This window comes from Aquarana catesbeiana, linkage group LG08 (genome assembly GCF_042186555.1).
Source record: "Aquarana catesbeiana isolate 2022-GZ linkage group LG08, ASM4218655v1, whole genome shotgun sequence".
Classification (NCBI taxonomy): Eukaryota; Metazoa; Chordata; class Amphibia; order Anura; family Ranidae; genus Aquarana; species Aquarana catesbeiana.
The window spans coordinates 177,034,095-177,050,184 of record NC_133331.1 but is presented as its reverse complement, the minus strand read 5'-3'; the positions used below and the strand labels follow the sequence as shown (position 1 = coordinate 177,050,184).

The 16,090-nt window shown below is 44.6% G+C and overlaps 1 protein-coding gene across 2 annotated transcripts in view; it reads right to left on the bottom strand.

Annotated features, from left to right (window-relative positions):
* Positions 1–16,090, bottom strand: part of LOC141106176 (microsomal triglyceride transfer protein large subunit-like) — a 239,517-nt gene that overhangs the window by 186,080 nt on the left and 37,347 nt on the right. For both annotated transcript variants that reach the window (XM_073596713.1, XM_073596714.1), the window contains one exon: positions 8,305–8,492. In XM_073596713.1, the coding sequence (XP_073452814.1) occupies positions 8,305–8,492 (188 nt within the window). The remainder of the gene's footprint in view (positions 1–8,304; positions 8,493–16,090) is intronic.

Genomic DNA, 16,090 nt, shown 5'->3' with positions numbered 1-16,090 from the left:
TGTTCTATTTAATCTGTAGCACAGTCCTCTTGAGGACTGCTTGGGTGTACCTGCTCATCTGCATCACCATGACCCTGTGAGCCTTCCAACCCACCTGACACTCTGGGTTCAGACATCTTTCACAAGCACCTTTAAATGACACATCACATAAGTCAATATATTTGTATTATCTCAGCTTTTACTGGAGTAAGCAAAGTAGTATTCATTTACAAAAGAGAAAGGCAATAGATCAACCGAGTTCTGGATAACAGCCCAGACTCGGTTGAGAAATTCCCCCAAAGACAGCTTAAGAACAGTTTAACAATAAATGTTGAATGCAGTTGGTTACACTCTAAAGGGAAAACCTAGGCCGGCCTATTCAAAATTTGGATCCTAATGAGAGATCAGACAGAATAAGGATAGTGTAGGGCCCTTTAAATAGTAACAACAGCAATGTCCAAGGTGCAGGCCTGATCGTCTTCACCGGCAGTTGGAGCTCATTTGATTATATCCAATAAGGCACAGTGATGCATAAACAGACTGACTGGCTTAAACAGGCAAATGGTACTCCTTGAAATGGTTGTAGGTAAAGGTGTCTATGTACAGTGTTCAAATAGAATTTGCAGTAAAATGTTCCCAAGGTAAAAGTGTCTGTACACAGTGTTCAAATAAAGTAACCAGGGAAAGATTGCAGAAGCTGGCCAATTGCCCTCTCACCAACGACTGAACCGAACTAGATGCCTTGCAGGCAGCGACCCGGAAATAGATGTCCATCAGTGGAACCGCCAGTAATGACCCACTGGTGCAGAGCGCAGATAAACGTGATGATAAACAATTAGTTATGCTCTGGACCAGGAGCTGTAACAATCAGCGACTGATCCAAAAAGGGATTCTCTAGAAGCTAATTATATATGTAGCAAGGTCTCCTGCCTCCTTCAGTCTAATAAGAACCTCCAGGGCCAGAGATAGATGACATCCTTCTGTATGTGGGGGGTTGTGAGGCATAGTGGGTACAAGGTGGATAATGTTATTGGGCGCCAGACACTTCTTGAATGCAAAAGAAATGTTTATTTCTCTTACAATCTTTTTTGGGGGAAAGAGGGTTAGGGCCAGGACACCCTTGAGTAGTTGCAAGTTCAATTAGCAGACTCTGAGACTTCAAAAGGAGGACAGCAGGTGTAGGGATAAGCCTCCAGCAAGAAGCCACATCAGCACATGCAGGAATGCTGTCTTCTATGGCAACAGTCTTTAACAGGTCCTAACACAAAGCATACCAGTTCTTTCCCCTTCACTACAACTTCTCTAGTTCTTCAGCCCACTGAGCTCCCGGTCTCTCACTAGACCCTCTGATTCACTGACACTGAATTCCTTGAGCTCCTCCAATCTTCATGGTGGTATATTCCTCAAGCGTCTCTGCTGGGTCCCTAGCTTGGCACTCCAGATACTTCTCAAGCTTCAACCCACTGGCCTGTTGGGTCCCTAGATTGGCACACAAGGCTGCTCTGCAAGCCTCATCTACACTGGCTGGGTCCCTGACTTGGTCACCGCCTAAAGTTTCCCGATTCTCCACTGTGCCCGTTCGGTGAGAATACTGCTCCGGTACTTGCTTCAGTTACTCACTGTGGTCCCTGGTAATAAGGTGGTTGGTCACTTAGTGGCGACAGCTTTCCTTCTACCTCCGACCACTGACAGGTTCTCCGGCCGACAGAACCGTCATTTCTGGTTGGAGTGCAATCCCAACCCTGCGCTGCTCTCTTGCTTCTGGATAGGCCCTCAGACAGCCTAGTAGCCAGATGCCCCCGGGATAGGCCCAATCTCTGGCCTCGCAGCCCGGGGCAACACGACACATGTCCACCCAGACAGCCATCCAGGTGGCACAGAACATAGATCACCTGACTTCACCGAATATATAGGCTCTCCCAGCAGGCCAACTAATTTAAGAACACCCCTGCCCATTGGCTGAGATACTCCATATACCCATAACCTGACCTTGAGTTGCTCTTCTCATATCTAGTACTACCAAGTGCCCGGCCATCTAGTGGCCATCTAGTGGTAGAAGAGAAAAGTGCAACAAGGCCAAACTTATGGAGAAATCATTAGATCTCATTAGATCTCTAACAATCAACCAGGATAACTACTCCTGGCAACTAAATTTGTGAGGAGCATCCCTGCCTAAACTCCAGGGTGCTACATATACATTGTCAGGTAAAGTGATATCAATTTTGTGACAGGCCAGTAATAAATTAGTGGCCCACCCAGTAGTGTCAGGAGCTGAATCAAGGTCATCCTCTATCAAAAGTTTGATAAAGGAGGCAAGTGCTTGACTAGAACGTTGAGCAGTGGCGATAAGTTCATCAGAATTTTCCCCGAAGGTGTCATAGGTCAATCTCTTGGGAAGGCAGATTTTCTGTCTCAACCTAGAATAGATGCTTTCCAGTGGCCCACGATATGTTCATCCGGGTTCTGGTTCAAGCTCTGGCTCAGGTTCTGGCTCAGGTTCTGGCTCCTCATAGATGATAGGAACATTCTCGCTTTCCACTTCATTATTAAAGGAAACAGGGGTTTCCACCACATTAGATGTCTCCCTGCGTTCCATCTTAACTACCTCGTTTCCTCTTGCAGGGTGGGGCTCCAACCCCTCAACTTCCGGTAGAGAAACCCGGGTTCTTTCAGAATACACTTCCTTACTGTTTCCCTGGGGTCTAAGGAGGGGTAGGATTGTCTTCAAAGGGGGAGATCCATAGCCAATCCAGAGTTTGTTCTTCATAACTTCCCTCATTTGGAGGCATGGGTTCATGGTCCCGATCAACCCTAGGTCTCAGTGTAGGAGTCTGATAGGCGAGGGGATTAAGGCACTCTAACAGCCACAGATGTAGGCAGCAAGTGATTCCGATGCCAAGTTTTGAGGGGGCCAGTCTGGCCTTCAGGCCGGATCTGATACACGGGAAGCCCAGGTAATCGTTTGCAGACAATATAAGGCTGGGAGCGCCACCGATCAGCCAACTTATGCTTCCCGGGCACTCCCGGGTTGCGCAACAACACCCTATCTCCAGGCTGCAGGTCTTGAACCCTAACTTTGAGATCAAAGTTTTTCTTGTTTCTTTGCTCTTTGGCAGTAGATGCTTCCCTAGCTTTTTCATATGCAGTCTTTAAATTCTTTCAAAGTCTGTCAACATACCCTCGGTAAGAGGCCTGAGATGTGTGATCTAACGATGTTCCAAAAGCCAAATCAACCGGCAAGCGAGCTTCCCTGCCAAACGTCAACCAGTAAGGGGAAGATCCAGTGGAGTAATTTGCCGTGGTATGAACCACTGCAGCAATGTGGTCTCCCCAATGTTATTTCTTCTGCAAAGGAAGGGTTCCTAACATATTCAACAAAGTGCGGTTGAAACGCTCAGGTTGTGGGTCTCCTTGAGGTTGGTAAGGAGTGGTCCTGGACTTTTTGAAATTCAAGAGTTCACACAATCTTCAGGTTTGCTTACTATCAAAATCCCGACCTTAATCTGAGTGTAGACGCTGAGGCAGTCCAAAATGAATGAAAAACTTCTCCACTAGGGTCTTCGCTACAGTACTGGCTTGTTGATCACTACCCAGATAGCAAGCAATTGAGCTGCAAGTTTGAAAATGACATGCTAAGCTATTGTTAGACTTTCCAGGCCTCACAAGTTTGTTGCACAATTGCAAGCAAGTCCGCATTGCATGACTCCAGATCAACTTTCTTTGCAAACATTCTGCAAGTCTACTGCAAGTTCTGGTTCAGTTATGTTGTGCAATAGTCATCCCACCACAGGGGTGACTGCGACTTGCAGAGCTCTTGCTGTAGACTCACCACTGCAACTTTGCTCTTGCTAGAGACTTGCCATGCAAATTTGCTACAAATTGGAAAAGTGCCAACTAGCACTTGTGCTTCAAGTGATCTGCAAGTGTACAACTTGCCAGTGAAAATGTGCAGCAAGCTAACAAGATCTACAATTCAATACTGACAAATGTGTGGCAAGTTATTCTTGCTATCTGGGTAGTGGGGAAAGCCTGAGCATAACGAGTACAGTGATCAGTCACAAACAGGACATTACTCCACCCACTCAGGTCAGGTTCCAAGCACAAGAAATCAATGCACACCAACTCCATTGGTCCTTGACTCTGTAGATGGCCCATTGGGGCTGCCCTGTCTGGTAAAGTCTTTATCTGAATACACCTGAAGCAAGAGCGACAGTAGCTTTCCCCTTCAGCCCTCATGGACGGCCAACAGAATTGGTCCCAGACTAACTTAAAGGTTCTATCTGGACCTAAGTGGCCATGATCATCATGCAGAGCAGTCAATACTGTCAATCAGTGTTTCTCAGGAAGGAACAGTTGACGAACACCTTCTAGTTCCTCAGATGGGCCTTTCCGGTACACTATGCCGTCTTCTAAACGCATTCGTTCACATTCTTTATAGACTACTTTAGCTCCCTCAATGGAACTACTTAACAGCATCTGTGGATCCCGAGCTGACAATGATTTCTTTATAAGGCTACCCAATGGGTCTTCATGTTGGTCCCTCTGCATGTCTTCTCTGGTTAATTGAGGCAATTCTTGACTGTGCACTTGTGTCAAGTCACAGTAATATCTTGGCACTCCAGCAGGGGTGACACCCACAGCTTTGGCCCCTGTCGCCCCTTTATGCCTGTGCTCTACTTCTTGACATACAGCCAGTACTCCCTCCAAGGGCAAATGGACCCAGCTCTTCTGACCAGTATCTGTGGCGTAGGGTCTTTGGGAAAGAGCGTCAGCGTCTTGATTGCCCACTCCTGGTTGATATTTCAAAATCAACTGGAACTCAGACAGAGTAGCCAACCACCGATGTCCAGTAGCATCCAGTTTGGCAGTGGACAGCAAGTAAGTCAACGGGTTATTATCATTCTTCACCACAAACGTGGCCCCATACAGGTAATCTCATAGCTTGTCCACCACAACCCACTTGAGGGCTAGGAACTCCAATTTGTGTACCAGATAATTCTTCTCAGAGGAAGTGAGACTGTGACTCACATAGGCCACCGGGCGGAGTTCTCCTTTCAATTCTTGATACAACACTTCCCCTAGGCCATCTCGGCTAGCGCCTTTGTGTAATTCGTAAGGTTTAGAGGGATCAGCATAGGCCAGCACAGGGGCATCAATAAGGCTCCCTTTCAAATGTTCAAAGGCTCTTTTTCACATTTCACTGTCCATTGCTCCTGAATAGACTCACATCGCTTCCTTGGGCCTCCAATGTGGGCCTTCTGCAGGTCATCACCTGTCTGCTTCTGTAATAACTCATTCAGAGGTTTGGCAATCTGTGAAAAGTTCCTCACAAATCTTCTATAGTAGGAGCAGAAACCCAAAAACGACCTCAACTCAGTGATGGTGCGGGGGCGGGGCGAGGAGGTAACAGCCTCCATATTCTGAGGGTCAGTAGCTACTCCCTCGGCTGAGACCACATGTCCAAGATAGGTGACTGAAGTCTGATAGAATTGACACTCCTCTAACAACAACTTCAGCCCTTCGGCGTGTAATCGTTAGAAAACTTTCTCCAATCGAGCTTCGCGCACCTCCAACGTTTTACCAAAGACGATCACATCATCCAGATACACCAGCACTTCTATCAAGTTCATGTCTCCAACGGTGTTCTCCATCAGTCTCTGAAAGGTGGCAGGGGCCCCTGTTAGCCCCTGTGGCATCCGGCTGAATTCGAAGAATCTCAGGGGGCTGATAAGTGCCGTCTTCTCCCGGTCCTCCGGATGCATGGCTGATAATATCCACTCTTCAGATCCAGGACACCTGATAAGCATTGCAGGGCCTCTTCTATGCGAGGGATCGTGTATTGATCTGGAATAGTCCTCCGATTCAAATCTCGGTAGTCAATACATATCTGGTGGGACCAATTTTTCTTTCTCACGACCACAATAGGAGAGGCATAAGGGCTCCTGGATTCCCTAATGACCCCTGACCTCTTCAGTTCAGCCAACTGCTCTCGAAGGTCTTCCAGGTCATACAGAGGGATTCGTCTGGTTCTCTCCCGAAAGGCTTATCTTCGCTTAACCTAATTCGGTGTTGGGCACTCCTGGCACAACCCACATCAAAGTAATTCTTGGAGAACATTTTCTCCCATCGAGCTTATTGAGCTTTGATTCTTTCTTCCCATTTGTGAGACAGATTTGGGCACTGGATAGTGGTCTCTCTTCCACTTTCCTTCCAGGTTAAGTAGTCCCCTGTCACTGGGGTGGCAGCACTTAATTTTCTAATCACCATACGCGGCTTCAGGCTGATTGGGTGGCTGGTGACGTTCCTCACACTGACAGCGATTCGGCCTCCGCTTCCCAGTAGGGCCTTCATGGGTACTATCTCCGAAACCAGTTCTATCCCATTCTCTTCTTCCAGTGGATCAGCTTCTACCACCACGTAAGGAACCGGGTGGCCCCATGACAACTTAACAGCGGCTTTCATGCAGGTTCTTTCTCCAGGCTGCAGTACTTTTTCTTGGGTGTCCAATCACCACTGTCTTCCGACCCCTTCTGCGGGGGCCTTCTTCTCCTGCAACACTCGTTGAAATGCTTGCTGCAACTGAGGATGGATGAGTCTCCTCAACTGGTAGCAAAGATCCCTGGGATGTGTAGTCCTGGTGTATGGTTAGGCAATGGAATTACTGGTCAAAAAGACTACTAATCCCACAATCCATTGTGTTGGGCTCATCAATATGATGACAGTCACTGGCGCCCAGCATTAAAGAGACACAACTACAAGCAGGGAATGATGAGGAAACATACTGTATTACGATTATAGTCTACCATCGCTACCAATCTATATTTAAGTGATATAACTAAAGGTTTGTTGGGCAAGGTATGTCTTTTTGCTGATGATAAAAAGGTGTGTAACAGGGTTGATATCTCTGGACGTGTCTGTAACATGGAACATGATTTGGCATTGCTGGAAGACTGGTCAAAGCAGTGGAGACTGCAGTTCAATGTTCCTAAATGTAAAACAATACACCTAGGGAAAAAATAATCCCTTGAGAGAGTACAGACTTGGGGGGTACAGTGTTGGCCAGCACTACAGAAGAAAAATATGTGGGGGTACTTATTTCAGATGATTGCAAAATGAGCAAACAGTGTGACCAGGCAGTGGGGAAAGTGAATAGAATTCTAGGGTTCATCACTAGAGGGATCACCAGCAGGAGGAAGGAGGTCCTGATCCCCCTATATAGATCTTTAGTGAGACATTAGAATACGGTTTCCAGTTCTGGAGACCTCACTTACAAAAAGATATTGATAAGCATAGGCGTGCGCAGGGGGTGTGCCCGGTGTGCCTGGGCACACCCTAATCACCCTGTGTAAGGCAGATTCCCCCTACTGTCTGGTGCTGATATTTCACTAAATCCCCCCCAACGAAGCTGCCAAAAAATTAAAAAAAAAAAAAATATTGTAAAAAATAATAAAAAAATAAAATCATTCAAATAAATAACTACTGACACCAATCTGTGCCCTACTGACTGACCCCATCTACTGTCTTGCTGACACCAACCTCTACTCTACTGACACCGCCCATGTCTGTGTGTATATATATATATATATATATGCACATCCCAACATTTTGAGATGGGAATGAGGGACACCTACTACCAAACGTATGCAGGCATAGGACACGCCCCCTGCCACACCCCCTTAAAGGAGAATTAACCCCCAAAAAAAGGTTAATTAAATCGACAAGGGCTTTTTTTACCACTACTATTCCTTTATATTGGCTTTTAAAATGTACATATGCAGCAATTTAGAATTTGTTGGATGAAAGGTTTAGCACTGGGAAACACGTTTTGAAAGATAAAAAGTGAATTTTATATACAACTATATAGATCAGACCAAAATTAGGGACAAATGAGGAGGAAAGAGGGACAGAGGAACATTGCTCCAAATCAGGGACAGTCCCTCGAAATCAGACAGTTGGGAGCTATATATATATATATATATATATATATATATATATATATATATATATATATATACACACACAAGCACACACACGCAGCTTTGGTGTGCACACCCTAATGCAATAGGCTGCGCACACCTATGTTGATAAGACAGAATGAGTCCAGAGATGGGTAACAAAAATGGTGAAAGGTCTGGGGGATAAAACTAATTGAGTGCACAGAGCACTGGAGTGAAGGGCAATAAACCAAAAGGTTGCTTTTAGGCATACATAAACTGGATTATTAGGATAAGAAAACGCATGATATTTAATTTGGGTGTTAATCAATCACTAACTTGTTTTAGTAAATAACTTGTGTGTGTTGAAAGATTGATTAAAAATGTATACCTGTAAATATACTAGTTGTTCATCTGGTTGGGTCTGGTTCCTCCATAGAATGTATGTCTCCATATTGGCGTGAACCTCCAGCCTCATTTGTGGCATTGACAATCTAGCAACATTTGCAATTTGCATATCCAATGTGTATTCATACTGGTACGATGTTTGTGGATTGAAGGACGGAACTCCTAAAGATCCTGTGGCAAAAAGCATGAAACATTCTTTTTTTATATACATCGTTATTGTTATAAACATGACAAACCATAGCCACATTTTCACAAAGTATAATGTGATCAGTTTTTTTACAAACCAGTCCTAAAATGTTACTAAATTCAGGACCCTGCATTCACTATATCTGGTCTCCTAGAGTACACAGAAAATAGAAATGCAATTATTTTAGTACATATAAACAGCAAAATGTCTTTTCTCATCAGCAGTATATAGCAGTCTTATGACTTCTATCAGTGTTTGGTTAAAGCTTGTAGGAGGAGTTTTTATATTGCACGGGCTGACCTATCAGGATGCAGGACCCCTGACCCTCTGTCTGGACAGTGCTAATTGGCCCTGTGCTGATCACATGCACTCTCCCCCAAAAAAAAACTTTCTAGCAAAACACCAAACTGAGCATGTGCAGCCTGATTCCAGTAACTCTGTCTTATCCAGACATGTTTTGGGGACAATGCAAGAAGGGGAGGATCTGTGCATCTGTTACACAATGCAGAGAATTAACCCCTTAGATTTCAGTGAGTATAACAAGCATGCTTTACTGCATTAACACACTGATATTAGTGTTGTGGGTTTAGTAACACTTTAAATATAGTCCAAACCTGCCCACAGTACACACTGCACACATACAGTATCCTGCAGCCCTTGTTTCCACAAAATACTTATACAGTATATATATTTTTTATTCCAAATAAAGATATGTATTATTTTAACCTTGGGGCTCAGAGCATTTTTTTTTATCTTCGAGCTATCTTAGTTTGACATTTTTTTTACTTTTAAAGTATATCTAAAACTAAAAGCAAAAATGTAATATACTGCATTTACCATTTCATAGATGTTGTGGCTGCATTAGTTTTTTTTTTTTTTTTTAACTTTATCCCTTTATTTTCATCTTATAATTGTTCAAATAACACATTTCCTGTCACTTTCACACTGGGGGCATTTTGCAAGCGCTATAGCGTTAAAAATAGCACCTGCGAAACCGTCCTAAGACAGCTTCTCCATTCACACTGGAGCGGTGCGCTGGCAGGGCGTCAGAAAAAGTCCTGCCAGCAGCTTCCACCGAAATCAATGGGGCAGCGCTGCTATACCGCCGGCAAAATGCCGCTGCGGCGGCGTTTTGCGGGCGGATTTAACCCCTTTTCGGCTGCTAGCGGCTGAATAGCGCCACTAAAAGGACTGTAAAGCGGCGATAAAAATAGCGCCGATTTACCGCTGACGCCCATGGCAGCACACTGTGAAAGGGCTCTTAATGGCTACTTTTTTATTTCTCCACTGTATCTATGGAGACACCAATGGTTGCCACACAGGCTGGACTCGAACATGTCCGCCTTTGTTCATCTCCATTACATGTTTGTTTGGTGAGATTAGTCATTTATACAAGAAAGATAACATTGTTTTGCTGTCTTTTTAGTTTACAGAAGGTGAAAGAGACACTGCATTTATGGTAAGACCAACAATATTTTCTTTACTTGCTGAAAATGTTTTTAGCCTGAAAAATGAACATGAATACAGCCATCCCATCTAAATAGGACCAGTAATCTGCAATACAAAAGCTTCTACATAATTTGTGCTTCACTAGAAATTTACCCCAAAACAAAAAAGCCTACTGACTGGATGTATAACACAGAAATGCAATTTTGATGTATTAGAATGTATTGGAATGGTAAAGCTCAAAGTGAAAGTTTGCATTTGAATTCAAAGTTCTTTCACACAGGCTTTCTGTCCGACAGAATCTGTTTAGCTCAGTGGGGGATCGATCCGTTGATCCCCACTGAGCAGACCGATGACAGGTCCATCTCCACAATCTGTGCAGAGACGGACCTGTCAGAGCCCCACTGTCCTCTATAGGGAGATCGGATGAAAACAGATCGCCTGTCCGTTTTTACCCGAACCTATCCGTTCCGAACCCGCCAGACGGATGGAAAATAGGGTTTCCATCCATCTGGTTTAATGGACTGGATCGGATCGGATATCGGCGGATGTCAGCAGACATGTCAGCACTGACATCTGCCGCTCCATAGGGCTGAATGGAGCATCCGATCAGGTCCACCTGAAAAACTGACAGGCGGACCTGATCTGAAAGCCCGCGTGAAAGGGGCTTGAGGGGAGTTTTTCCCCTTTTCTATGGTGCATTTCCACTAATGCAGAAAACAACAATTTGTTTGCTCAAATTATTACATAACAAGGCTGGCATCACACCTTTGCATGATAATACATACTTGCCAACTGTCCCGGATTTCCTGGGACATTCCCGGGACTTAGACGCCATTCCCGAATTTGTGGCGTCCCGGTAAATGTCCCGAGAAATCCGGTTCTGCACGATTTCACCGCCGCCGCCGCTAGAGGTCCGCGGGCTGGCGGCGGACTTCATTTTAATGAAGTTTAGGAAGACGGCTGGGGGGGCTAGACGGAGCTCCTGCGTCGCCGCCCACTCTCCGCCCAGCTCCGCCTCGCCCCGCCTACCCCCCGCCCCGCTGCCAGTCTGATATGGAAAGGGGCGGGGGTTCTAGCCATGCGGAGGACACCTCTGAGGTGGGGTGGCGCACCGCTGTGGGACTCTTGATGTGAGGGGGGGCTCCACTGGGGACACCTGATGCAAGGGGGGCTCCACTGGGGACACCTGATGTGAGGGGGGGTCCGCCGGGGACACCTGATGTGAGGGGGGCTCCACTGGGGACACCTGATGTGAGGGGGGCTCCACCGGGGACACCTGATGTGAGGGGGGCTCCACCGGGGACACCTGATGTGAGGGGGGCTCCACCGGGGACGAGGAAATAAAAAGAAAGAGGGGCGCACCAGCCATGTGCATTATCTTTTGTAAAACATTTATTGAAATAAAATGATAAAGGAATTACTCACAAGCAGTAGTAAAATCTGGTATCATAGACTCGAACGACAACAAGCAGCTTGGTGAGGATGATGAGCGAAGCCTACCAAAGGTCTTAGAGGAATATGTAAGCTTCACTACTAGCTGACGCGTTTCGAAGGGCACGTCCCTTCTTCATCAGAGCACAGCAGTGAGCCCTCCTTCGACACTCCCTGTATATATATATAGTGTATGTACCAGAAAGCCCAATCAATAGAGTGGGGCGGACTTGTGGGGCCCCTCCCCCTTGAAGAGTCCCTCCCTCAAGGGCAGCTCACTTTGACAAGTGAAAAGATGGTGATGAATAAAGTATAATAAAATTAAATATAGAAGGTTAAATAATAAATAATAAATAAAGAATAACAAATACATAGTGGATGACTGTAAGTAAAAAATTGCGAATGATGTAGGATATAAATGTATAAATGTATAATCTATAATAAATAATAATAATAATAAAGACGAGCACCTGACGGGGAGTAGGAAAGTGAATAAAAGCTAGATTGTATCACACATAGCATAGTCAATATTAAACACATGTAAGTGTACATCCATATTTAAAAACACAATTAATAAATAAAAAACGCTAATAAAAAACGCAAATAAAAAACGCACACATGTAATGTGCATAGATAGAGCCGCTCACACAGAGATCTGGATTTGACATAAAAGGTACAGCATTTTGCTACAGTACGCTAGCCTGCTATCTACAATGATTATTTCCCCTGTTAAAGGTGCACCTCCCCCGTGCCATTCTGGACACTATGCCGCTACCACTGTATGCAATGTATACTGCTGTGGTTGGTTGTCATTGACATTTTCAACCACATTGACACTCGTCTTTATTATTATTATTATTTATTATAGATTATACATTTATACATTTATATCCTACATCATTCGCAATTTTTTACTTACAGTCATCCACTATGTATTTGTTATTCTTTATTTATTATTTATTATTTAACCTTCTATATTTAATTTTATTATACTTTATTCATCACCATCTTTTCACTTGTCAAAGTGAGCTGCCCTTGAGGGAGGGACTCTTCAAGGGGGAGGGGCCCCACAAGTCCGCCCCACTCTATTGATTGGGCTTTCTGGTACATACACTATATATATATACAGGGAGTGTCGAAGGAGGGCTCACTGCTGTGCTCTGATGAAGAAGGGACGTGCCCTTCGAAACGCGTCAGCTAGTAGTGAAGCTTACATATTCCTCTAAGACCTTTGGTAGGCTTCGCTCATCATCCTCACCAAGCTGCTTGTTGTCGTTCGAGTCTATGATACCAGATTTTACTACTGCTTGTGAGTAATTCCTTTATCATTTTATTTCAATAAATGTTTTACAAAAGATAATGCACATGGCTGGTGCGCCCCTCTTTCTTTTTATTTCCTTGTCTGGTAGGACTCCCCATCCTTGAGGGCAGCAAGGCCTGTGTTGTTCTTCTATCTATCTGGTCGACCACTTGTGCGCAGGAGTCAATTTGTTCTTCTGTATCGTCTTACTGTGTTGGGGTCTCCAGCAGCAGAGTGGATCGCAACCAGTCCCCCCGTTTTGACTCAGACTCATTGACAATGGTTAAATCTATTGATGAAAGGCAGCTAAGAAGATCCTCATTGGCTAAAGGTTTCACCACAAGTATTGACTCATTTGAAGTTGAGAATCCTAACAATGAAGGAAATATATTATGTGTCACTGATGAGCGGTCACCATCAAGAGAGGACAAAATGATATCTTTATTCTATGAGCTAAAAGATCTATTGGAGAAGGAGATGCTACAATGGTGGGACATTCTGCTCCTACAAAAATATGTAGAATTTAAACGAGTCCCCAGGGGCCTAAGAATCACTAAACTATGTTCTTTTCTTGATGACGATCTCAAAGGTAAATGGATATCTTGCTTGCGCGATTGCAATCAATTATGGTTGCAATACATTATTGTTCAGAGGGAACGTAATCTAGTTAAAATTCGTGCTGACATTAATACCTTGCAAGATAACCTGTCTACATTTTCGGATGTGACTACTTTTGAGAGTTGGGATCTCAAGATCAATGAACAGATGATGGCCTATGAAACTAACCTTATCAGCAAAAAGTCAGGGAAGTTCGAGCGAGACAGGTTGGACTACCTCAACAACAGGGAGTTCAGCTGGAAGAAACCCAGGCTTCCTGCCGATAAGGTTAAAGGTCCAATTCACTCCAAGAATAGGCCCGACACGAGTAACAACACCAATACCAACAAAAATAGAAATAAAAACAACAATAAAAATTTTAAAATCAATAGAAATAATCACACTAAGAATGGGCCCGTACATCCCACCATTCCATCTCAGGCTGTACATCCATCCCAGCCCCAGCGGACTGGGTACACTGATGACCCTAGTCACACCAAGAATGGTAAACTACACAGTAAGATTAATAAGCATTCGCTCACTAAAAGCAATCTAAATGTACACAACAGACGTCAACCGCCCACTAGGGATTGCACTAATGGGAATAATATCTCCCATTTAGCCTCATTTTCCAACTCAGCTGGGCCTTCGACAGCGGAAGGTCCAGACATTGGCTATACCAATCCCTCATCTCTTGGGAGAGAGTGTCCTGGTATTTGTGCAGTCGCACCACCGCCCCCTACTAGTAGGCCTGGGGTCACCCCTTTGGATATTGGTTGTGAGATAGTGTTTGATCCGTCCTTAACCACTCATAATCCCTTCACTATTCTAGAAAACCTAGAATCTGACCTCAATAGTGGTAGCATAGCAAATGTTACACCCCCATTGACTTTTTTAGAAATGGAAGTTGCAAGAATGGAGGGGCCTGCAACGGAGAACGAGATCTTGCACCCTCCGCCACATGGTCCGTCAGCAACAAAAAAGTCAAGGAAACGGGAGGAGGAACAAGAAGGGGTGGAAGAGGAGGAAAGGGGCATAAAAAGAGGCAGAGTTTAAAGTGTGCTCATGCCACTATTAAAATCTATAATCTGTCTAGTTCCGTGTTTACTGATGCTGAGCTAGATTTGCTTAGAAAAGGTCTCAACTATGCTCCCCCCAGCGCTCCCAATCTATTTGAGCTATTTGTCGATCTCAATAAGTACATACGTAAACTCACCCTCCAACGGTATTACTTATTGAAGGACAATGGTAAGACCCCTGCTACTATGAATAGGACTGCTGAGTCATCACCCTGTCCCTCTACGAGCAGGGATATAGAAGATGACTCTGCCCTGGATATCTTAGAGGAACTATATGCAGAGGCAGAGCATAACGAGTTACCACCATCCCTTCAAACGCACCCTAGCGACACAGCCATTGTCCACACCTCCTTTGCACCTAAATCCTCATTCTTCCCACATTGGGCCAAAGGCAAATACATATCGACCTTTTATGATGTGGTTTTTGAATCTTTTAAAACAAGATTCCATAACACCAATACTAAAGGTAATAAATCCAATAAACATCTTGATCCGCTGGGGCTATCTGTTAATAGCCTTAAACAGAATCAGGATGTCATCATTCGGAAAGCCGACAAGGGCGGCAGCCTGGTTATTCAGAATAGAGAGGACTACATTGCCGAAGCTATGAGACTATTGGGGGACACGGATACCTATGTCAAACTCAATAGAGATCCCATTATTGAATACACGAAAGATTTGAAACTACTTTTGGACAAGGCCCTACTGGATGGGGTTCTTACCAAAAGCGAGTATCACTTCCTCTACAACAGACATGCTTTAACCCCACATTTCTATCATATACCTAAGGTGCATAAGAATGAGGCCAATCCTCCGGGTAGGCCTATCATTGCAGGTATTGATAGTATTACAAGCAATGTGGGTTGCTATGTAGATCATTTTTTGCAGGGTATAGTGACCAGCCTTCCATCTTTCGTCAGGGACTCTAGCCATATGTTGGAAATACTGTCCCACTATGTTTGGCAACCTAGGTACAAATGGCTTTCCCTAGATGTAGACTCACTCTATACATCTATTGACCACATCTATGGCCTTAGAGCGACCAATCACTACCTGTCCAAAGAAGGTGCACTCAATTCAGTGCAGGCTAAATTTGTACTCGACTGTGTCGAATACTCTCTCACACACAACCACTTTTCTTTTCTTGGAGAGCACTATCTGCAGAAGAAGGGCACTGCTATGGGGGCCAGGTTTGCCCCAAGCTATGCCAACATCTTCATGGGATATTGGGAAGATCTGTTCATTTGGAATAATAACCCATATGGGGCGAACCTGGTCCTCTACGCCAGATACATTGATGACATCCTTATCATTTGGGATGGGTCTGATCAGGAAATAAATCTCTTCCTTGACCACTGCAGAGAAAACCCCTTTGGGATCAGTTTCACTCATGTCATCAGCAGTGAGAGCCTTGTCTTTTTGGATCTTGAACTTAGGAGTGACCTTGATGGTAATATCCTCTCTAGAACACATTTTAAACCCAGTGGTGGTAATTCCTTCTTGCATGCTGATAGCAATCACCATCCTAGATGGATCAGAAATGTCCCGTTTGGACAGTTCTGCCGCCTTAAGCGCACTTGTACTAAGAAAAGTGATTACCTAGAGCAGAGCAAGGTCCTTCGTAATAAGTTCCTAGACAAGGGTTATGATCCCACCCTCATCGAGACTGCCTTCAATAAATATGCCCTTTTGTATGATGAAACTGCGAGATACGATCCACCATCTG